Below are 25450 nucleotides of genomic sequence, written 5' to 3' on the forward strand. Positions count from 1 at the left end.
CCAAAATTTCTATACGCCAATTCTTGACAATTTTCAAAACTTGATGTGTTAAGTCCTGATCACTTAACATCAAAATCCTCCATCGAGTGGCTAATACAAGTCGGTATTTCTACTACTGTCTGTATTCCACTCCCATTGCTTTCTGGTCAAACCTATAAAAGTTAGGGCCAAAGCCAAATTCCCTTCTCGATTCCTTCCATGAACGAGATGTCCATTTTCAAATTGAGCAATCAAACCTATAAAAGTTAGGATTGCCTCCAGCCTCACTTGGTCAAACTTACAGATAGTTAGGACCAAGATCGGGTCATTCCTTTCGATAAACGAAAGACTTCCACCTTTTTTTCAGCCAAACCTATAAAAGTTAGGGTCGAAATCGGAATTTCACCTTAATAAATAAGGAACTCTTTTCTTGGATTAAGCAACCAATCCTATAAAGGTTAGGGTTGCTTGAATCCTTCTGATTCTCAGAGTGGAGATCCCACTCCTAGTTTTACCTTTCCGGATTCTGGGGGTGGAGATCCCACCTCGAGTCTCCTTTGCAACTGAAGATAGAATATAAAATTCTTCCTCTTTAGTTTTCGGAGATAGAATATAAAATTCTTCCTCTCCCGCTCTGGGTTTGTCTTTACCTTTAGAAAAACATAATTCTCAACTCCAAATCCGTACATTTCATGCACGGGGGATTTTATCTCAAACCCTAAAATAGAGATAAGCCTGCATCTAACACATGCTGCCAATTTAGTCTTTCACCGAATGAAAAGACACTAGAATACGAGTCTGGGGAATTTTATCATGAAGCCTATGTAAGGATGAGTCAGCACCTAACATGTTTTACTGGGTAGTCTATTCCCATGATAAAGACAAAATCTATGTATTCAATATCGTAGCACTAAAAGAGTTAACTCTTTCAGCATAACGTCACATGTGAGACGGGTTTTAATAATTCACATGCTAGCCCGACTCAAACGGTAGTCGGTAAAGGCACACCAAATCCGTTGAAGGCTGAGGATTTGCTAAAAATCCAAAGTCTACGTCTAATACGTGTTGTCGGGTAGTCTATTCCCGAGACAAGGACAAAATCTACGCATTCAATATCGTAGCACTGAAAGAGTTTACTCTTTCAGCATAACATCACATGTGAGACGGGTTTTAATAATTTACATGCTAGCCTGGTTCAAATGATACTCAGTAAAGGCACATCAAATCCGTTGAACGCTGAGGATTTGCCAAAAATCCAAAGTCTACACCTAATACGCGTTGCCGGGTAGTCTATTCCCATGATAAAGACAAAGTCTACGTATTCAATATCGTAGCACTGAAAGAGTTAACTCTTTCAACATAACGTCACATGTGAGACGAGTTTTAATAATTCATATGCTAGCCCGGTTCAAACAGTAGTCAGTAAAGGCACATCAAATCTGTTGAAGGCTGGGGATTTGCTAAAAATCCAAAGTCTACGTCTAACACACGTTGCCGATTTAGTCTTTTACCGAATGAAAAGTCACCAGAATACAAATCTGGGGATTTTTATCCTAAATCCTAAGTAAGGATGAGTCAACGCCTAACACGCGTTGCCGGGTAGTCTATTCCCGTGATAAAGACAAAGTCTACGTATTCCACATCGTAGTACTAAAAGAATTAATTCTTTTAGTATAACGTTATATACGGAACGGACTTATACAATCCATATGCTAGCTCAATTCAAACGGTAATCGGTAAAGGCACATCAAATCCGTTGACGGCTGAGGATTTGCCAAAAATTCTACAAGCTTTGTATCCATTGGGTTCACAATCAACAAAGAAACATCATGATAAAAGATGAGTGTACTAAATCAAATACTGGGTCTCTACTAATAGATCAAGTCAAAGTATACAATATGAAGCTCATCGGCCCGAACGCAGTCGGTGACCGAGAATGTGAAATTCTAACCTATAAAGCCTATCTGCATAACTTTGCTCAAGCTCAGCCTGCAGATCAGCTCGGACAGAATCTTTAGAACTGCTCAAGATCTTCGCGGCTTCACCTTTCAGCTTCATCAATCTCTCCTACGTAGATCCTAGTCTCTCAAGTATCTATCCGCGAGAGCTCTCTAAACTAGCCAGCTCATCTGCAATGATAGCACCAGACTCCTCAGCATACTTCAAGGCCTTCTTCAACCTAGCTACCTCCTCGTGGTTGGGCTCTAAAGAAGTGAGCAACTCGACTCTATTCGTATCCTTCTTCGCAAGACTAGCCATCATCTGTGCGATAGAACTCTCATGCGACTGAAGCTCGCTACCAATGGAAGATCTGAGGTCATGCCATTGTGTCAGTCTATGCTCTAGCTGAGAGGATACGAAGGAAGAAGCCCCGCTAGCCTTCAGCTCCCCTAACTCTCGGAGTTCACACTCTAGAGAAACAAAGTCAGCAGTGAAAGAATCATCTAACTCAGGATATCCCTCCAATCTAATCATCGTCATGTGGCGAGCAAGGGAACACCTGAACTGGTCGAAATAATATCCCCGATGAAGAAGTTTCTCGATCATTCTGCCAAAAAAGATGACGAAAGAACCGAGATCCATTCGGAAAATGTCTTTGTTGGGATCAGGATCGGCCAAAAGTGCGAGGACACGCTCATATGGAGATAGATGAGATCCTACAAGCAATCATGCAGAAGAATAAGAGACTCTCGAACATAGTGGAAAATTCAAAGCGAATTGTGAGCATATCAGTACCAACAGGGGTCCCTTTGGTTTGAGGTCCTACGATCGGCTCCGTCAGTCCAATCTCAGCAGGCTCAGAGATAACATCAGGTGTGATCGTCGAGGGTATATCAACTCCTCTAGATAATTCTGTAATGTTCGTCGGGTCTGGAGAAGATGCATCACCGTCAGGCAAACTAGAAATGGTAGGAATCGTAGTCGTATCAGTCATGATGGCTGGTCCTATGATTATAATTTTTTATTAGTCAAATACAAATTTTGGCAAAAGAAAAGAATGACGACAGAAGAGATTATATGCATACCCGTAGATTCATCACCCTCAGCTGGACTAGGGATGCCAGAAATCATAGTGGTATCAGCCCCAGTGGTTGGTCATACGATCAGAATTCCCTATCAGTCAAATATAAGTTTCGACAAGTGAAGATAGTTACAATGTCGAAAATTAGGTGTATACCTGCAGAAGAACCACCCTCAAAGGATGGTACTACAGACCCTCTAGTGGCCCGCTCCGCCAACATCTCAACTAACAATCTACTGTCAGATCCTGAGAAACTCGGTGTTGAGACATACATATGTCCGCTGAATCCCCTAAGACCCATATCATGAAAAGTCTCATCCTCGACCGGCCTCTCTAGCGTGACACCTGCGTGAGAATTTAAGTGTTGGATATATAAAAAAGGGGCGGGAAAGAGAAAAGAACTCAGATTTACCTGCGGTAGTGGTAGAAGGCTCTTCTGCCCCAATTTCCATGCCTGCGTTCTTCAATTTGTCTAAAAGAGAATGAAACGTGGAAGTGATTAAAGGAGGAACAAATCCTAAATTCCTAAACTCCTTTAACTGCTACTCGAATAATGTATTATTGATGTTAGATATACCTGAGCATGGGACCGTCGGCTTAACGCTATCAACCTGCTCAGCATCTCTGTTTGTTTCAAGATCCATAGGCTCATCATGAATGACATCACACATCTGCTGTAAGAAGCTATCCAAATGGCTAGGATCAGAGAATACAGAGTCTCACAGAAGTTCACCTCCGTCATAGTTTCCTGAAACACGGAACATGATTAGATTCAGGGAATCCAAAAGAGAATTTCCTGAAACACGGAACATGATTAGATTCAGGGAATCCAAAAGAGAATTATTTTAAAGCAGTAAAGACTATAGAGCATTACCCTCTTTCAGGGAATCCAAAAGAGAATTATTTTAAAGCAGTAAAGACTATAGAGCATTACCCTCTTCTCCGCCAGTGGTGCTTCGTAACTCTGCTCCGTAGGTGCACTGACCAGTACGTGATTTATGAGCGGCCTTCTTTCGCTTTGGAAGACGAACCCCTACAGGACCAACAGGCCGCTCATGCGTAGACTTAGTACGCATCTCAACCTGTGCAGAAGCTTCGGCACTGGGCTGTGATCTCGCATAACGAGAAGAGAACGGCTTGTGCTCGTCAGCCATCCTACCTGGAGTGATAAGAGTCATCTTATTAGGATGACTAAATAAGACCTTTCGTTCCGGCTTCTGGGAAGATAATTGAGATTTAGAAAGAGTATAGTGTTGATACCAACGAGAAAATGCTAAATTCATTAATTCCGAAAAGAAAGAGTCTGACAGACCTGTATCAGATTCTCCCCCGTCGGTATCAATGTCTATATATTTTCCTCAGAAGTCTCATCCTCATCGTCAATAGGAAGAAGCTCTTCATCATCCTCCATCTTGTCTCTGGTCGAACGGGAAGGTTTGGCAGGCTTCTTCCCCTGCTTCTTCGAAAGCTCAATCTTACGAGTAGCCTTAATAGTAGTTTGAACCAAGTGCTCAGCCTCCAACTCTGAAAGACTCCTCACATCTAGAAACTCGTTGGCAGAAAGGAACCACTTGCAGCTGAGAAAAGTAAGCAACGGTTTGTGCTTAGATAAAGGAAGAGCGAAATAGGCTCCAGTACAGCCCATCATAGTCCAAAGCCATGCTCGGACGCCTTCAATAAGATCCCCCTCGATCCTTAAACCCCGGCTCGGGTTCCCAACATATAGTTGGTCGTAACCAAATTGGCGAGCGAAACGGCATGGAAGATAAGGCTCTATATGGCAACGACCCTTCACCTGAAGGACAAGATATCCAACACGGATGTTCACCAACCAATGGAAGCAACCAGCGTCAAGAGAAGTCCAACTGGTCTTAGGTTTCTCCTCATCAATCAACACGTCATCATAGCGGCCCGAGAAGCGAGGAAAACACTTGAAGAACTCCCAGCTCTTACGAACTTGAAGCTCTCGCTGTACATCAGTAAATGTCTTCCCAAACCACTTGCTCCTTTCCAACAGCTGCACAAAAGGAATGAAGGCATCAACAGTGTTAGGCGCCGACATCAAGTCAAGACGATGAAGAACGAGCCACGCCATCAGGTATGTATACGGAAGCTCGACCTTTATAGAAAGAAGCTCGGTCGACGGTTCAGGACCCACATGTGTAAGACCATCGACCAAATACCTAAGCCCACAATGAATGTCGGTAACCATCGTCGAAAGCAGAGAAAGCTCCCTCCCGTAAGCTAACTGATTGGCGGGGAAGAGTACCTCAATAGGCAAGGCGTCAAAAAACTAATATGGAACGACGCACTTCTTCAACTAGATGGCAAGATAGCCTGCTAGCAGAGTCTTGGGCCGAATAGACTTCTGAGCATGACAATGGAATGTTTGAAATTTGGTCCCTGTAGGAAAAACTCCCTCAGCACCAGCAATAGTGAGGGAGCAAGCTTCGGCCTTCTCCATTAACTCATAAATGGCAGAAGATGTCAAAATGTCTAACTCACGAACAGTCTCGCTCGGATCGCCCTCCAAATGCTGGAATAGATAATCAGCGAACTGCTTCAAGCTGATCTGTTTCTTCCTCTTCACCTGAGGGGTCACTTTGATTAGAGATGTATAATAATGACATGTGAGGTACCAAAGCGTGTTGTATATGTCGGGGGAATCCTTCTTAAGCCACTCTAACTGCAAGTTCGAGGAAAAGTACTCCTGATACGGACAATCCCCCATCAGAAGACTAGAAACTTTGTGCATCTCATGCAAAGCTAATCCCAACTCCCCACTGCAAGTCAAGAAAGTGTTACTATCAGTAAGAGCGGCTTCTGCCACTTCATCTGGTGGTACGGTATCAAGACCCAGAATCCCTGGTCGAAGGCCACGAATATAATTATGTCCATCAGAACCTGGGGTCTTATGGTGGGAAATAAATCCGCAATGAACTCGGTCACGGTCATCTGTAAGATCCCAGGACATCTGTCGCTGTACAGCCTGTATCTCCAAATGAGCAAGGGAATGCTGGCGGGGAATAGAAGGAATGTAAAGAAGGAGCCCTTCGTCATTATTCAACCAGTGCTCATCGGCAAGAGTCAGCTTAGCTGGATCCTCGACATGGTCTCCAAATAAATAACCAGGCTTCTCTAAAGCCTGAGTGGAAATAGAGTCTGCAGTGAAGGGGGCATCAGTAATCAACTGGCACAAGGAACGACGTCCCCCATCTCGTATCAAACGATAGGATTCCTCGGAACGGATCTTATCAAACTGAGGAGTCGGACCAATGGCCTGCCTATCAGCAACAGAAGCAAAAATCTCTCCACTGCAACCACTAGTAGCATGAGAGGGAAGGCTGTCTACGGGAAATTCAACTACGGTAAAACAAGCGTAGAATCAGAAAATTATTCATGGATTATATAATGATTGAATTCATCTCACAAGATAGCGAGATAGAGTCATTCATTGAGCAATTGGCGAGACGATTTCGAGTGTCCTACACTGGAAGAACGGTATGCATCATCACGTAAGCAACGTGGTAATGTACCCCGACCCACATGGTATAATACAACACGAAATCATCCCAATATGTCGAAAGACATGAATTGGCCAAGCAAAACACGTCACTTAAAACCTCGATCCCCGTGAAGGAGGATGTCGGTTCTTCCCGAATGACCCGCGAAGGGGGCAAAACGAGGGCATGACCATGAGTCATCCCGAAACCTCGATCCCTATGAAGGAGGACGTCTGTTCTTCCTGAATGACCCACACAGGAGTCTCCCGAAACCTCAATCCCCACGAAGGAGGATGTCGGTTCTTCCCAAATGACCCGCGAAGGGGCCAAACGAGGATACAGAAAGCATAAATGCTCACTCCCGAAAGAGAATGCTACGGGAGTCTCCCTCTCGCTATGCTGTGAAGAAGAACGACTCCTATGGAATCACGGTCAGCGCGGAGACATGGTTGACCTGCAACGAAAATCAATGGATCAGGTACAATCATAAGTCTAAGTGCCCGAAAATTAAAAGGAAAATTATGAACTTTAACTAAAGTCCTATAAAAAGAATAGGATTTTATAGTTGAAGTCTAATTAAACCTATGAGTTTTATACAAACAATAAGCTCAAATTGCATTATAAACCCTCATGATCAATTTTTGGGTGAAATACCCAAAATACCCCTCATGTTCAAGATTAAGTTTTAGCCGCGAACGCCTTTGAATTTGGGCCATGATTGAGAAAAGAAAACCATCATCTTCATTATCTCACAATTTTGGCCAAATTTTGTAAATAAACCCCTCCACAAAGTTTCGACCAATTTTGCAAATAAACCCCTCCACAAGTTTCGGTCCAATTTGCACACACACCTCTCAAACTTTTGGTCATGAGTATGTAGTCCAAACTCTACAAATTTCAGCCCTAAAATTTTAGCAATTTTGCAAATAAACCCCTCCACAATGTTCGGTTGCCTTTTTGCAAATAAACCCCTTAACAATGTTGGTCTTTTTGTTTTGCATAAAGCACCCATCAAAATTTCGGCCAAATGGGCATGAAATTTTAGTTCTCTTGATGAAGAACTCCTCAAAATTTCTACCCATTTATGCACAAAAGTCCCCAAAAAATTTAGCCTTTAAATTTGCATAAAACCACCCAATTTTCGGTCATATTCAAAACTAACTTCATGAGAGCAAAAAGCCATAATCTTTGCATACAAATTCATGAGTTCTTGATTACATACACACATTACAAGAATAAATTTTCAATATTTTCTACAAAATCCATAGATTCTTTGTCACGCACCGGTTTCCAAAATGTGATAGTTTGGGACGTGACTTGGCCAGCAATGTAACCATACAGTCACATTCACGCCTCTGGATCAACTTGTACACAAATATATTGCTAAGAACTACTACATAGAGCATGTAACTAAGACAACAAGAAAATAGATAGGTAAAGAAATCTTTGTAATTACAAAGTTCTACGACAAGTCCACAACTATCCAAAATGGAAAAGAGGAAAATACATCGTAGTCTGGAAAATCACAGGTGATTACGGGAAAAGTTTAAAATAAATAACTACCTAAATAAACTGACGTTGAGAGAGTGATAGGACCAAAAGTAACACTGTCGCTGAATCTGATCCTCAAGGTACGCTCGGTCCTGCTAAAAAAAGGGTTCCTAAGTCTGGGGCATGCAAACCCCAGGGGAGTCAGAAAACTCCCAGCAAGCATGAAAAATAAGGAAATTGTGCGCGTGTAAGGGTATGTGGCAAGGATAAAGAAAATATAGAAACTCAATTAAAGATGATAAAGGAAATTTCTAAACATGGATATCAAACAAGGTTTACCACAAAGCACATATCTTATACCCTATACTAAAACGAGGTAAGATTTAGAAACCCACAACACGAGATGAGTACGTCGAGGGAATAATCCAAACAAGGAAACCCTCGTATATACCAAATATCTCAAATTGTAAATCTCTAAATATCAACTCCCAAAATTCTATAAACAACCAATCAAAATATACATCACCAATACTTAATCCAGGTCATGCCGTGCATGCCAAATCTATCACAAAGCATATAAACACATTATTCTTATTTTACATGTTATTTGAATTAGAGAAGAATACTTTCATGTATATAAATCGGTTCCCCATAAACCGTCCCGGGAACACGGCTTCAAGTCAAGTATTGGCCCTTTGACTCATGTATATATAACTCAGGATATCAAGAATGCGCATGTACCCGTTTATATACATGTTATATTCTCCATCTAATTCCCCTTTATAAACCTCATGTTTGTCAGTTTAATTTTAAGTGACAGTGCATGAAATATTGTGCACTAATCACAGAGTTACCATGGAACGACTTTTGTAAAACTTTAAAAATAACCGTGACCTAAAACATGTCCAATCAAGATGGGTGCACCGTCTAGTCGATGCTACAATAGTAATAGCCAAGAAAATACCTCATATCGGTATATCGATATCGAGGGGATAGCCATGCTATAAAAGCACGCTTATAAATCATATTTTTAACAAGAGTCGTCTTCATACACAGTCTCTCCTATTGGATGACAACTAGGTGATTTAATAATATTTTTTTATAAAGTCATGCTTGTCAAACACAGTAATCTAATCATGATATTTCAAGTGATCTCCATTACAAATACCAGATAAGTCATGCTTATTTAGGCACTTGATGGTACAAAATTCCATAAACATGAACTCTCCAAACATAGTTTCATAACAAGTACAAATTAGTAATTCATAAACATTAACAAATATTTAGCCATTCATCTATATTACATTAATTAATAAACTCAATATATACGATGCGTTAGTATATTTAGTAGCTTGGTTTATATTCAAAGTTGAGTAGTATCAAAACACTAGTCATTAGCATTGGTTAATATTGATTTGCATATATAGGGTTACAAGTTGTCAGTTTTGATATATTTACAGTAAAGTGTGTTCTCTATATGACTAATAATATTGTCTGGCATATAACATATAATGTCATGTACTCTTTAATCAATGTCATCATATATCATGTTCATGTATGTGCAACATCTTTATAATACTACTATCCTTTCACAATAGTTCTAAGCATTCTTCATATTTATTTATAACCCTTAAATTTCTAAAGTCTGTTCTGTTAGGTGTGAGATCATAATTATATATAATTCATGAATAAATCATTTTATGACTTTATCATATATGAAATCGATTGCAACTTTTGAATGAGTTATCTATCATCACTAACTAGATCACATACAAGTAGCATTTATGTGCATGTCAGATATAGTAGCTAGCTGCACATATATATAACCATAGTAGTACGTACAGATATAATATCTTGCATGAGTACGTTCAATAGTATGTATTAAATAACAGTAAGCATAGTTTATATTATCTCAGTTATCTTTTTTTATCACATCTTATATCAATGCTATCATCAAAATATTATTTATATTTATAGTTGGTTATCTACGGGCATAGTAACTTAAGGATGTAAATATATGTTTGTGCAATTCCTTAAGAGGTGTCACTTTTATAATATGCACAAATTTTCATACAAGAAAGCATACACAAATAAAATGGAACATATTTAATATAAAGAAATGTGCTTAGGTTGGGTTGTTCTTACACCAACCGAGTATTAGAAATTTTAGCAATCATCGCGAAATTTCTACTGATAACATACTGTGTGTAACATAATATTTAAAGATGTGCAAATTATTTAACAAATTGTTTTGGATGAAGTAACATAATATTTAAAGATGTGCAAATTATTTAACAAATTGTTTTGGATGAAAATAAAAATGGGAAGTGTGCTTACTGATAAAAGTTTATAAAAAAATATTTAACAAATTGTTTTGGATGAAAATAAAAATGGGAAGTGTGCTTACTGATAAAAGTTTATAAAAAAATTGTAAAACAAGCATGAAGATAAACACTTGCTGATTATGAAAAATAAAGAGTTGAAGAATAAGAAATGTTTGCACAAGAATAATGAGCAAGATATAATATGCTTTCAAATTATGAAAATAATATTAAGCGATAAAATAAAAGAGTTGAAAGAATGCTTGCCGATTAATGTCGAAAATGTAAACACCACGCAACCTCCTTTTCCACCCATCCTCAACTTCGATTGTTTCTCTTTCTTCTCTGTGTTTTCTTTTTTTTTCTTTCTCTCTTTTATTTTTTTCCGGTTGCTTTTTCTTTCTCTTTTTTCCTTTCTTTTTTTTTCTGTGCGAAATGTGCTCTCTTTATCCCATGATAAACGATTTGGAAGGGGGCTTTGTTTAGTGGGGAGATTAGGGGAATTAGTGGAGGGATTATTGGAGATTTGGTTGTTAGTGGAGGGATTATTGGAGATTTGGTTGTTAGTGGAGGGATTTGTGGAAAGAGATTAGATATAGATTTTAAAGAGATTAAGTGGTTAGGTGGTTAGAGAATTTTCTATGATTTTTTTTTTTTGAAACAAATCGGTTTAATCCAAATCCTAAAAATCAATTTTCGTTAATGATGGAGATAAATACCGAAATTACTCCCTCACATGTGAATGAAAATAAAAAGGTAAAGAGGGGATATGGGCTTTCTAGTTGGGCCTATGAGAACTCTTTTATTTTTTTTCTTTAAAGTTAACTGGACCTTTGAATAAGGTTTGTCCAAAAAATGATTGTGGGTCTTCCTTATAAAACCTTGCATACCCAACCAAATTTACTAACTTGCATAAAAAAATTTGATTATTACATTCTTAAATCAAAATTAAGCATACAATGAGGATTTTTGAAAAGAAGCTTACCCAATTCAAAAGCCCAACTTAAGCATACAATGAGGATTTTTGAAAAGAAGCTTACCCAATTCAAAAGCCCAACTCTTGAAGATGGAGATTCCTCAAACCCTAGCTTAATTCAAAAGCCCAACTCTTGAAGATGGAGATTCCTCAAACCCTAGCTTTGAGAGAAGATGATTTTTGGGCCAATAAAGGAATAAAATCCAATTTTTTTAGGGGATGGCAAGGTTTTTAAAGGCAAGAATTTTGATGGGTTAAGAATTCTTGAAAAGTAAAACAATGGAGTTTGGATAGGAGTAGGAAGAAGAGGTATGAAAGAGAAAGAGTTCTATTTTAAAATTTTGAAAAGAGGGGGAAAAAGTACAATCACAAGAAAAAAATATGAAAGGGGGAAGGTGTCTCGGCCTTTGGGTCGAAACACCCAAGGGTGTCTCGGCCAAGGCCAAGATACCCGCGGGTGTCCTAGCCTAGTTCGAGCACCCGGGTTTTTTTTTTCGAGCCTGTATCGCCATCGATTGGTCTTTCGGATGAAAATCTCCCCAATCAACGCCGGGCGATTCGAAACCCTAGGTTAACACCAGTCAACGCGTAACCCTAGGTCAATGCTAGTCAACACGTTACAATTAAAAAGTCAATGCTGGGCGATTCGTAAGCCTAGGTCAACGTCAGTCAACGCGTTGCGATAAAAGTCAATGCCGGGCGATTCGAAACCCTAGGTGAACGTCGGTCAACTCGTAACCCTAGGTCAATGCCAGTCAACGTGTTACGATGAAAAAGTCAACGTCGGGCGATTCGAAACCCTAGGTCAACACCGGTCAACACATAACCCTAGGTCAACACCAGTCAACGCGTTGCGATAAAAAAAGTCAACGACGGGCGATTCGAAACCCTAAGATAACGCCGGTCAACGCGTAACCTTAGGTCAACGCCAGTCAACGCGTTGTGATAAAAGTCAAGTCGGGCGATTCAAAACCCTAGGTTAACGCCGGTCAACGCGTAACCTTAGGTCAACACCAGTCAACACGCTGCGATGGAAAAGTCAACGACGGGCGATTCGAAGCCCGAGCTGTGTTAAGGGACCTATAAGTAGTTTTATACGCCTACAGATACCCCCTCCAAAGTATTTCAGCCGGGACCTATAAGTAGTTTTATACGCCTACAGATACCCCCTCCAAAGTATTTCAGCCTCGTTCTTTTATAGAAGAGTCTGGAATACTTTGGATATGATTATCCCAACCTTCAGTCGGTATAACGGGACCTCGGAATGGCTTCTGTTCTTGATTCCTTCAGTCTTTCAGGCTATTCGGTGTTTTGTCGAATGTCTGTAAGGGTTCCGGTGCTGCATTTATTGTCTGACCGTTGTCAGAAATTTGAACTTGAAGTCGATTCCTGATTTTCTGATCTTTAGCTCGTGTTTGTTGGTTCAACATAGAACTGACCATCGATTGTCGTCGTTGAGTGCTTATTTGCGACACGTTGTCCGGCGTAGTGTTGTTGAGTTATCCTTAAGAATATTTTTAGAAAAATATTCTCCAGGAACTTCTCAACCAAAAATAGGGGATAGTTTATACTCGTATACCTTATTAGAGTGTTAAGAAGCAGTTTATACTCGTATACTTTTCGGAGTATTAAGAAGCAATTTATACTCGTATACTTTTCGGAGTATTAAGAATGATCTGAATCGGCCGTCGGTTGATTTGAAGTCATTTCGACACTCGGTTTAGCTCCAATTTGAATTTTAGTTCAAATCTGGTTCAAACTGGTTCAGAACTGGTTCAACCTGGTTCAAGACTGGTTTAGCTTCATTTAAACTGATTTATCTCCGTCATGATATATTGACTCGTGTTGACTTTTTGCTCGTAACGCGTTGACTGGCGTTAACCTAGGGTTACGCGTTAATAGGCGTTGACCTTAGGGTTTTGAACGTCGTACGTTGACTTTTTGATCGCAACGCGTTGACTGGCGTTGACCTGGGGTTACGCGTTGATATTTGTTGGAGTATACACAGTTTAAGCTCTTGAGGTATTGGAGTATAGCGGTCCTAAATATTGGGCTGCAGGACTAACTATTAAAGCTGATCCATCTGCACGTGTGGATCTTATCCCGAATTTGTTGGATGTCTAAGTCACGAAACCAACTAATGAGGCTGGTGCGTCAGTGACTTTCGCATATATAGGATTTTTGGCAAACCCTCAGCCATCAACGGATTTGATGCGCCTTTACCGACTACCGTTTGAGTCAGGCTAGCATGCGGATTGTTTAAATCCGTTCCGCCTGTGACGTTATGCTAAAAGAGTTAACCCTTTTAGTGCTACGATATTGAATACGTAGACTTCGTCTTTCTCCTGTGAAAAGACTAAACAGCAACGTGTATCAGACGTTGACTTAGGATTTTTGGCAAATCCTCAGCCCTCAACGGATTTGACATGCTTTTACCGATTACCGTTTGAATCGGGCTTACATGCGTATTGTCTTAAGTCCGTTCCGCATGTGACGTTGTGCTAAAGGAATGAACTCCCTTAGACTTGATGCTACGACTTTGAATACGTAGACTTCACCATTGTTACGGGAACAAGCTACCCGGCAACGCGTGTTAGGCGTTGACTTTAGGATTTTTGGCTAACCCCTAGCCTTCAACGGATTTGATTAGCCTTTACCGACTACCGTTTGAGTCGGGCTAGCATGCGGATTGTCTAAATCCATTCCGCATGTGACGTTGTGCTAACGGAATGAATTCCCTTAGACTCGCTGCTACGACTTTGAATACGTAGACTTCACCATTGTTACGGGAATAGGCTACCCAGCAACGTGTATTAGACGCTGACTTATCCCTACTTAGGCTTCGAGATAGAATACCCCAGAATCAAACTCTGGTGTCTTTTTCTACGAAGAAAGACTAAACCGGCGACGCGTGTTAGACGTCGGCATATCCTTTCTTAGGATTCAGGATGAAATTCCCCATGCGTGTAAGGCATGGATTTTGGTGTTATTAATAACAACCTACCACAATGTTGAATATGCGGACGGGTATTCTTTTTAACGGTTAAGAACTAACCGGCAGCGCGGGTTAAGCGCAGACTTATCCTTGCTTAGGTTTCAGGATAGAATACCCCAGAATCGAACTCTGGTGTCTTTTTGTACGGAAAAAGACTAAACCGGCAGCGCGTGTTAGGCGCAGACTTATCCCTGCTTAGGATTCGGGATAAACTTCCTAGGATGAATCCTGAATTCTTCGAAAAGGATTGGTATGGGGAAGGAAGAATTTTATATTCTATTCCCCGAACAAAGAAGGAAAGGAGACTCGAGGTGGGATCTCCACCCCCAGAATCCGGAAAGGTGAAACTAAGAGTGGGATCTCCACTCCGAGAATCAAAAAGATTCGGATAACCCTAACTGTCGGAAGGTTTGATTATCGAACTAAAGATGAATTTCTCGTTTATCGAGAATGAATCGTGGTTTTGGTCCTAACTGTAGGAAGGTTTGACCAAGTGGGAGGTTTGAGGTGACCCTAACTGTAGGAAGGTTTGATCACTCGATTTGAAAGTGGACCTCTCGTTCATTGGAGGAATCGAGAGGGGATTTTGACTGTGGTCCTAACTGTAAGAAGGTTTGACCAAGTGGGTGTTTTGAGACAATCCTAACTGTAGGAAGGTTTGATCGCTCAATTTGTGGACCTCTCGTTCATTGGGGGAATCGAGAGGGGATTTTGACTGTGGTCCTAACTGTAAGAAGGTTTGACCAAGTGGGTGTTTTGAGACAATCCTAACTGTAGGAAGGTTTGATCGCTCAATTTGTGGACCTCTCGTTCATTGGGGGAATCGAGAGGGGATTTTGACTGTGGTCCTAACTGTAAGAAGGTTTGACCAAGTGGGTGTTTTGAGACAATCCTAACTGTAGGAAGGTTTGATCGCTCAATTTGTGGACCTCTCGTTCATTGGGGGAATCGAGAGGGGATTTTGACTGTGGTCCTAACTGTAAGAAGGTTTGACCAAGTGGGTGTTTTGAGACAATCCTAACTGTAGGAAGGTTTGATCGCTCAATTTGTGGACCTCTCGTTCATTGGGGGAATCGAGAGGGGATTTTGACTGTGGTCCTAACTGTAAGAAGGTTTGACCAAGTGGGTACTTTACGTCCAGACTCTAACAGAGAGAGTGTTGAGTGCATAGACATGGTGAGAATGGGAGTTCTTATTCATTACATTGCTGTGGTTTTGGGAACTTCCCATTACATAAATCGTCCACCCCCAGTTTCCTCTGCGGAACTGGTTCGGACATTATTATCAGTTAACTAACCGGGTTATCCTTAAGAATATGTGATTGCGAGGATGAATCGATCACCTTTGACTGAAGGGGGAAAAATAGGACCGACAATGTCCATACCCCATGTTTCGAACGGCCAAGACGTGGTTGACGTGTGTAAATGCTCTGGTGGTTGGTGCATATAATTCGCATGTATTTAACAAGCATGACACTCTCAGGCGTATTCGATTGCATCACGAACCATCGTTGGCTAAAAATATCCCATTCTCTTGATGCGATCATACAGTTTGGGCCCGGGCTGATGTGCACCACATTCTCCTTCGTGTGCTTCCTTAAGAACTTCTTCTGCTTCTTTGTTCGAAAGGCATCGGAGTAACAAACCATCGTACCCTCTACGGTATAATATATGGGTCTCGGTATTATAGAAGAATCTTGGTGCTCTTCGGCGGATTGATTCCCTTTCTTTTACATCCTCTGGTAAAATACCATATTGGATGTAGTCAATGATGGGAAAACACCAATCTCGGGACTCAGACCCAATTCGAGTTGAATTCACCTCTTTGGCGCTCATGTTTCTATCATCTTCTTCTTCAATATCCATATCGTATATGGGTATGCAGAGTTGATGCGTCCTCACTGTGACTAACAGCTCAGTTTCGGGCGGCTGTGCAAGTGATACCGCTAGTGCTGCCAGTGCATCCGCATAAGCGTTCTGGAGACGAGGGATGTATTCAATAAAGAATTCTTCAAAAGAATCTGCCATTTTGATGGCTTCCTGGTGGTACGGGATCAGGTCTTGGTTCCTGACTTCATACTCTCCACGGACTTGGTTGACTATCAATTGAGAATCCCCAAAAGCTTCGAGATATTCGACCCCCAGCTCCTTGGCGAAACTGAGTCCAATGAGAAGCGCATTGTACTCGGCTACGTTATTGGAACATGGACTAGTCAGTGAATAAGCCTGAGGCATCACATGCTTGCCCGGGGAAATTAAGACAACTCCAACTCCAGAGGAGACTGTAGAACATCCGGGGGTTATTGCCCTATTAACTGCTCTCGAAGCACCATCGAAGTATAATTACCATACTTGTTGGTGGGATGTAGTGTTAACCTCGTGGGTTTCATCCGGCAAGTCATCATATACTCCTGCCGTATCTGTGGTCGGGTTTGCCGCTAAAAGATCACAAATCGCTTGTCCTTTGATCGACTTCTGCTGTTTGAAGTGAAAATCATATTAGGACAAGAGAAGGGCCCACTTCGCTAACCGCCAATTCATAGAGGCCGGTTGCGTCATAAATACCCGTACTGTCCAGCCAGGTAATGCCGCATTTTTTGCATCGCGAATACCAATGCGAGGCATTCTTTCTCGATCATTGGATATCGAGACTCGGCGCCTACCAAGGTCCGACTTAGGTAATAGACTGCCTGTTCGTGATCATTATCATCGTCTTGTGCTAGTAAAACACTTATCGAGTGGTTCATCGCCTTAAGATAAATCAAGAACGGTCTACCTGATTTTGGTGCAACGAGAACAGGAGGATTCGTCAGATATATTTTGATATCTTCGAATGCTTTTTGGCAAGCGTCATCGCAGATAAATGACACCCCTTTCTTGTTTAGTTTAGAGAACGGTTGGCACTTCCCAGAAAGATTTGAGATGAACCGCTGGATGTAAGCTAACCGCCCTTGCAACCCTCTGAGCTCTCTTAGATTTCTAGGGGGTTGCAGTTCATGTATCGCATTCACCTTATCGGGATTGATATGTATACCTTTAGTGGTGACGACAAATCCAAGGAATTTTCTGCTGGACATTCCAAGGAAGGATTTAGTAGGGTTCATCTTCAATTGATGACTTCGCATGAGATCGAACATAGTCTTCAAGTCCTTGATGTGATCTTCTTTGTTACGGCTTTTTACAACCAAATCATCAACGTAGCACTCGACTGTTTTCCTGAGATGTTCTTGGAAAATCTTAGTCATTGCTCGCTGGTATGTGACGCCTGCATTCTTTAGACCGAAAGGCATCACCGTGTAGCAAAAGACACCGAGGGGCGTTCTGAACGCTGTATGCTTCTCGTCATCTGGGTGCATCTTGATTTGGTTATATCCTGAAAAACCATCCATAAAAGACATTCTCTCAAATCCACATGTATTCATCTGTGATTGGGAGAGGAAAGTCGTCTTTTGGACACACCATATTCAGGTCCCTGAAGTCGATGAAAATCCTGATTTTACCGTTTTTCTTCATGACTGGAACAATTTGGTTTAGCCAGTCTGGATGTTGTTCTTCTCAGATAAATCCTGATTCGATCAACTTCTTAACCTCTGCCTCAATGGCTTCTATAATCTACGAACGAAACCGTGTTTGCTGTTATTTGACAGGTTTGGCATCCGACTTGATATCGTGGCGGTGCATCGCCACATTGGGGTCGAGCCCTGGCATATCTTCATAGTTCCACGCGAAGACGTTAATATATTCTCTGATGAGAGCAATTAATTCCTCCTTCTCATTTGAGGGAAGACTATCACTGATGAATATAGGCTTTGGGTTGGCCTCGTCACCCATTTTAACTTGGATTATTTTATCTTCAGTGGGGGGTTCCCTCTGTTCGAACCTATCACCATACTGTATGTTCAAGAGATGAACCCACGGGTCTTCCCATGTTGGCATTTGATCGTCGTTCTCCATTGTGGACGGATCAGCTGTAGCCATGTTCACCATTAGGGCTTTGAAAGCTTCCCCCAGACTGGTATCGGAATCCCATTCAGTGGGATCTGGCGGATTTCCATTTTAGATGATTGGTCATTAATTAACCAACAACATTCATCCTCTGAAGAAGATTCATACCCTAACCCTCGTCTGTATTTATAATAATCGTCCGGTTTCCCTTTTGGTACATATGCCGCTTTGGCTGGAATACGAGGACCTCGATCGAAGTATAAACCTTCTCCGAGTGTGAAATCATATCCCTGCTTTTCCATGAGCTTGCACGCTTCCGGGCTATACTTAGATAGATGCCGACTAGGTTTGTCATCATTCTCATCTTCCCTTAAGAAATGATCTGGTAATGGAGAGCTTTTTCCTTTACCGTAAATCACTTCTTTTTCACCTCCTATTTTGGTCGGGATGACCAGGGTTGTTCCGAAAGAATGCTGGAAGCGTTCCTTTGTTATATAGGATGATCAGAGCGGCATACATAAATCGGGATTATCATACAATTCTTTTATCACATCATCAAGAGACAGGGAGTACTCTAAATCATTATTTATTCTATTATTGGCAAGTTGCCAGTTACAACTGTCCTCTGACGATTGTTCATCGTCAAGGTTGATTACAAAGGGTACAATTTTATTTAAAACATAACCTCCATTGTAATCAAATCCGGCTTCGGTATCAGCTTCTTCTCCGCTGTCCGTGCCATGGGCCGATGATTCAGTATCGGATTCGTTACCATAAAGGATAGAATCAGTGAAATAATTCTCATACCCTTTGAATGGTTACTTATCCGCGACCACCGTCCTAACCTTATTATCAGTGTCGACATATTTCAAACACTGATGGAGAGTGGAGGGGATTATAACGTTACTATGGATCCAAGGCCGAACCCATAGTAAGTTATATGAAGTCTCGGCATCGATCACATAACATGTGACTTCTGTCTTCAAATCTCCCATTTGACATTTTACCCGGATCTTACCCAAGGGTATTGACCCGCTAGTGTTGAATCCATAGATAACAGTGCCTGTGGACGCCAACTTACTAACTGGAATGTCGAGGATATGCATCAAGCGAAGCGGTATAATACTCACAGCAGAACCCGGATCCACTTGGATTCGGTTGACCTTGCTGGAGCCAATGTACCCAACGAAATATAGGGGTCGATCATGGTTTGAATTCTTCGTCTGCATGTCCTCTTTGGTGAAGGTAATGTAGGGAAGGTTTTTAGCCGCTATATTGCAGTGTTGAATTAACAGTTCTGGCTCTTCAAGTGCCGGCTTGATCCGAGTAAGGAACACTTCTGAATTGGCCAAGGCTTCTTGCAAGGCTTCCCTGGTTTCTTTAGACAACCGTAGCAACTCATACAATGTTATCCGTGCTGGAATGTTAGCTAGTTGAGCCATGATATCGAAGACGTGCGGGATGTTCGAGCTTTCCGGTTTATCTCTTCCAATCGGACGGTTGAAACGAGACTGCTTCGAATTCTGAACCTCCTGGGGCCTCTTTTCTTTTTGTTTATCAACCGGCTGTCGTCGAGCTTCTTCAACCGGTCTAGGCGTCGTGATCACACCCAGCTCCGTGAGAGTTTTGGTTGGTCCTCGTTTAGTTACCCCCTGCTCAGCTAACTGATCAGTAGGTGATGGGTAGTTGAAGTGATACTCATTTCCGCTTCTAGTGGCAAAGACTTCTTGTTCTTCTTCGGAGAGTGGGAAGGTAAGAGCTTCATCACCATCCTCTTCGAAGATCGCAGAGGTAGCATTGCAGGACTTGCCTTTACCCTTTCTGGTCGAGGAAGTCGCCCACTGATCGTCTTCAATTAGGTCGGGATGAACCCAGAGGATTTTGTCGTTTGGGGTTGTGTGTGGCATAAGTCCTTTTTGGCGCTGCCCATATGGGTCGTCATTCACTGTCTTCATTCCAACTTTGGTGATGCGTTCTGGTTTAAACCATGCGGTGGGCACCGATCCAAAGCTGATTGACACTGCATTTGCTCCGACATTCTTGGATGGCTTCGGGGTTATGACACCTACATCAATTAACGCCTGGATTTTATCCTTGAAGTGATAGCATGACTTTGTAGGGTGATGGACCGCTCTATGGTATGCGTAATACTTCGGATCCGTCACTTTGCTAGCCCCTTCTTGATCTACAATTGCCGGCAGCTGGATTTTGTTATTTTCCAACAGGTACATAAAGATGCCGGGAATTTCGTCATCTTTGAAAGAGTACACTTTAGGAAATCTTGGCTCCGAAGACTTCTGCTTCTGAGGCTGTTGTTGCCATTGCGACTGCGAATATTGTGGTGCTCGTTGCTGCTGCTGTTGCTGAGGTTGCAATTGGAAAGTTTGATTAGCATCAACTGCATTAGCATGTGCCTTACCTTTCCCTCGTAGGACGAAATTCTGCTGTGGAGCATTGGTCGCCTGTTGGCCTCTCTCCGCCTTCTTCCTTCTTAGGAATCGCTCGGCTTGCTCTCCTCGGACCTTTAAATCCTTCCATGTTTTGGACGGTGTCGTCCCCATTACTTCCAACACGTCCAGTGCGAGGTTGTTGTGGCTGTAGGGTCCTGTTTTGCTTATGTATACCAAGTGTAGGATCGTGACCCTTAAGAATAGAGTGCGCTCTTATAAAAATCTGCGAAGCTTTACACTTAAACACTAGAGGGTGAGTTTGCAAAGTATATTATAAATTGCAAAGAAAGAATGGCAATCTCAGAAAATAAACATCACAAACACAAGCATGTATACTGGTTCCACCTCCCCGGTGTACATCCAGTCCCCAAGCAAATCCCGCTTGAGATTTCCACTATGATTTTGAAACCTTACAAAATCAAAAGCAAACCTGACCAATTTGCAAGACCATGCAAATTGCAACACCAATTGACAAGACCACCCAATCTCTAAACCAAGAGATCAACCCTCTCAAACCCGAGAGAAATCCTTTTTGAAGCAAGAACACAATTGATCCTATAAGCCTTGAATGTGTAGTGAAGTGCTGCAGTGGCTTAGGATTCTTTTAACTCTCTGAATATTGCCTATACAATCTCTAAGAATGATTGAAACCAAGGCAATATCAGAAACTCTCTTTTTCTAAACACTTAGCATGAAAATCTGGAAAATTAGACAGTGAATATGCACAAAATGTTTGATCTTGCAAGTGCAAAACTTAGTTGTTGTTTTCTGATGTTTAAACCTATTTATAGCCTCTGAAATGACATAATTTTAAACCCAATTAACGTCAACAAAACGGCTATAAACAGTCACTTATTTAAAACCTGAAATCTGAAAAACTACATCTGTAGTCGAATACAAGTCATAGTAGTCGACTACACTGAGTTTAAACAGACTCTGCGAATTCAGAAAATTGCTCAGTAGTCGACTACAAGGCATAGTAGTCGACTACACTGTAAACTCAGATTCTGAAATTTTTTTGTTTAGTATTTTGACTGTAACTTTCTCATCCGATATCGGAATGAGGTGATTTAAGATTTGTTGGAAAGATCTTGAAGAGAACTACAACTTTGATCTTTGAGTTTTTCCAGATTTTAATTGCTATGGGGTGTAAATGAAATGTTTTAAGACTCACCCAATATTTGTAAACTCTAATGGCTAACATAGGGGATTTCTATTGTTAACCAACACATTAAGAATGTGTTAGTGTGTTCTAACACTATGTGTGTGCATGTGTGAGAGTGATCAAGGCTTGTACAAATTTCTAAGCAAAGAAAATATAAAATTACATTTTGACAATAAAGTATATTTTCTTCTTTGCTTCATTTTGCCTTGAACTCATTAATGTCTTGAGTATCTCTTTGAAAATAATTGTTGATATAGCTCTGATACTGCAAAACAAATGTTAACACATAATACACACAATATATAATATTTGTTATCATCAAAATAAACTAATCTTGGGGTCAAGATTCCTAACATTCCTAATAAGGGAATAACCTTCACAGGAGGACAAAATACATACCTACAGAGGAACCGAGCTCGATGACTAGTTCAACAGGCTCGACGATTGGTTCAATAGCTTCAATGACTGGTTCAACCGTCTCGATGACCGGTTCAACAGTTTCGATGGCCGGTTCGGTAGTTTCGACAACCGGTTCAATAGCACCATGACAAATTTGTTCTGACAACATGTTGTCAAGCAGCATGTCGCCAGAGCCTGAAGGGTCCCGTATAGGATCTGACGGAGGTGCATCGGCTGCATGATGAAAGGTTTCTTTATTATTTGGGCCTTCTATTGAAACATCTGAAGAAAATTCTAAGTGTTAAGACATGGAAAGAGAATTAAATTCACCTCCGGTGATGACGGCATGCTCTTCAATCCTAACGTCAACAATCGCCTCCTGTAGCTTTTCTAAAAGAGCCAGAAGCATGTAAACAATTAGAGGAGGGATGAACTCTAAGTCGTTTAATACCCGAGATTACCATCTAAAAGTTGTACTAGCGATAATAGGAGTACCTAGGCTAACAACCACTATGGACAAATCAGTTCCAACACCTGCCAAATCCTGACCCACGGCCTCATCCGCTTGTGGCATAAAGCATGACTCTCCAAAAAAGGTTAAGTCGGGAGAAGGGGGATCGTACATCATTGTGCCTTCATCACGACCCTCTAAAATATAAAACTTACTGAGTTTAAAGCTCAGTAGAAGAAAAGATTGAAAAGATAACAAGAGTTAGAACATTACCTTCCCCACCAATGGGTGCATCGTCGGCCGCCTCCGTTTGAGAAGCCTGAGGTTTAGCGTGGCGCTTGATGGTCAACTTCAGCCGTTTTGTGGGCCGGTTTGAACAACTGACCATTCGGTATATGGAGTGGTTGGCTTTGTGAATTCAGTCTCTACAATGTTCCAAAGGTCGTAGCCAAGAGATTGGAGGTAGATCTTCATCCGACACTTCCAATAGTTGTAGTTCGTGCCATCGAATAGAGGTGGTCACTGTGTGGAATATCCCTCTTTGAATTGTGATGTATTTGTTGATGCCATCTTTCACCTTTCTCTGATACCAAATGTAAGGTCCTGTTTTGCTTATGTATACCAAGTGTATGATCGTGACACTTAAGAATAGAGTGCGCTCTTATAAAAATCTGCGGAAGCTTTACACTTAAACACTAGAGGGTGAGTTTCCAAAGTATATTATAAATTGCAAAGAAAGAATGGCAATCTCAGAAAATAAACATCACAAACACAAGCATGTATACTGGTTCAACCTCCCCGGTGTACATCCAGTCCCCAAGCAAATCCCGCTTGAGATTTCCACTATGATTTTGAAATTTTACAAAATCAAAAGCAAACCTGACCAATTTGCAAGACCATGCAAATTGCAACACCAATTGACAAGACCATGCCAATTGCCACCCAATCTCTAAACCAAGAGATCAACCCTCTCAAAACCCGAGAGAAAACATTGTTGAAGCAAGAACACAATTGATCCTATAAGCCTTGAATGTGTAGTGAAGTACAGCAGTGGCTTAGGATACTTTTAACTCTCTAAATATTGCCTATACAATCTCTAAGAATGATTGAAACCAAGGCAATATCAGAAACTCTCTTTGTCTAAACACTTAGCATGAAAATCTGGAAAATTAGAGAGTGAATATGCACAAAATGTTTGATCTTGCAAGTGCAAAACTTAGTTGTTGTTTTCTGATGTTTAAACCTATTTATAGCCTCTGAAATGACATTATTTTAAACCCAATTAACGTCCACAAAACGGCTATAAACAAGCACTTATTTAAAACCTGAAATCTGAAAAAACTATATCTGTAATCGACTACAAGTCATAGTAGTCGACTACACTGAGTTTAAACAGACTCTGCGAATTCAGAAAATTGCTCAGTAGTCGACTACAAGGCATAGTAGTCGACTACACTGTAAACTCAGATTCTGGAATTTTTCTGTTTAGTATTTTGACTGTAACTTTCTCATCCGATATCGGAATGAGGTGATTTAAGATTTGTTGGAAAGATCTTGAAGAGACCTACAACTTTGATCTTTGAGTTTTTCCAGATTCTAATTGCTATGGGGAGTAAATGAAATGTTTTAAGACTCACCCAATATTTATAAACTCTAATGGCTAACATAGGGGATTTCTATTGTTAACCAACACATTAAGCATGTGTTAGTGTGTTCTAACACTATGTGTGTGCATGTGTGAGAGTGATCAAGGCTTGTACAAATTTATAAGCAAAGAAAATATAAAATTACGTTTTGACAATAAAGTATATTTTCTTCTTTGCTTCATTTTGCCTTGAACTCATCTATGTCTTGAGTATCACTTCGAAAATAATTGTTGATATAGCTCTGATACTGCAAAACAAATGTTAACACATAATACACACAATATATAATATTTGTTATCATCAAAATAAACTAATCTTAGGGTCAAGATTCCTAACATTCTCTCCTTTTTGATGATTATATAACTCCCCCTTTGTCATTAGCAAAAAGAAATAAACATAATTCTAATTAAAAATTTCTTTTCTTGGGTACCTTAATAAAAATATCAAGCACTTTGGTACCCTTTTATATTATATCATTAGGATTAGCCCTTAGGAATCCAAATCCACTTGGAATTTGGTTTCCATTTGTTAACATAAGTGTAATTCTTTGAATTGCAAACTTCATAAATATAAGATGAAATATAATAATTCCTATCATGAATATTCAAATTCTTAGGAATCCATATATACTTATTTTGTTTAGCATGAATATTCTTATTATTATTCTTCAAAACATAATCATTCTTTATAAAATACTTAGGAACAAATCCAATGCCAAAATGATTGTTTGAAGATTTTTGAAATGAGAGCAAATTATTCAAATTCTCTTTACTTTTATTGAATTTACTAACATTCAAACATATATCATCATATTTTAATTTAATAGAAGAAATATCTTTATCTAAAACATTAATGCGGATTTTTAAATCATTGCATTCTGATTTTAGATAAACATTCTCATTAGTCAAAATATGATTTTCTTTAAGCAAGGATTTATTTTCCTCTTTCAATTCAATTACTTGAGAATTAGAAATAGTAGAAGAATTAAAATCAGAAATTTCTTCAAGTAATCTTTTATTTTCACCTTTAAGAAAATTATGTGAAGCCTTTAATCACAAAAATGTTTCATATAATTCATTGAAAGCATCTAATAATTCTTCATTATTGC

General features: G+C 40.5%; 1 protein-coding gene across 3 annotated transcripts; it reads right to left on the reverse strand.

Moving 5' to 3' along the window:
* LOC109822059 lies at positions 1846-5221 on the reverse strand. 3 transcript variants are annotated; one of them, XR_002242004.1, is made up of 8 exons: positions 4314-5221; positions 3936-4160; positions 3579-3749; positions 3414-3473; positions 3158-3346; positions 3006-3093; positions 2716-2925; positions 1846-2636 (listed from the first exon to the last, which is right to left on the reverse strand). XR_002242004.1 is itself a non-coding variant. In XM_020388220.1 (8 exons), exons 6-8 carry the CDS (start codon positions 3049-3051, stop codon positions 2074-2076), a joined length of 813 nt encoding a protein of 270 aa, XP_020243809.1. In that variant the 5' UTR covers positions 3052-3093; positions 3158-3346; positions 3414-3473; positions 3579-3749; positions 3936-4218; positions 4314-5221; the 3' UTR covers positions 1846-2073. The 3 variants fall into 3 exon arrangements, 2 of the variants coding, with proteins under 2 accessions (XP_020243809.1, XP_020243808.1); XM_020388220.1 differs by having other exon boundaries at positions 2716-2919; positions 3936-4218; XM_020388219.1 differs by having other exon boundaries at positions 3936-4218.

The sequence above is a fragment of the Asparagus officinalis genome, chromosome 8 (genome assembly GCF_001876935.1).
Source record: "Asparagus officinalis chromosome 8, Aspof.V1, whole genome shotgun sequence".
In the NCBI taxonomy this organism is placed as follows: Eukaryota; Viridiplantae; Streptophyta; class Magnoliopsida; order Asparagales; family Asparagaceae; genus Asparagus; species Asparagus officinalis.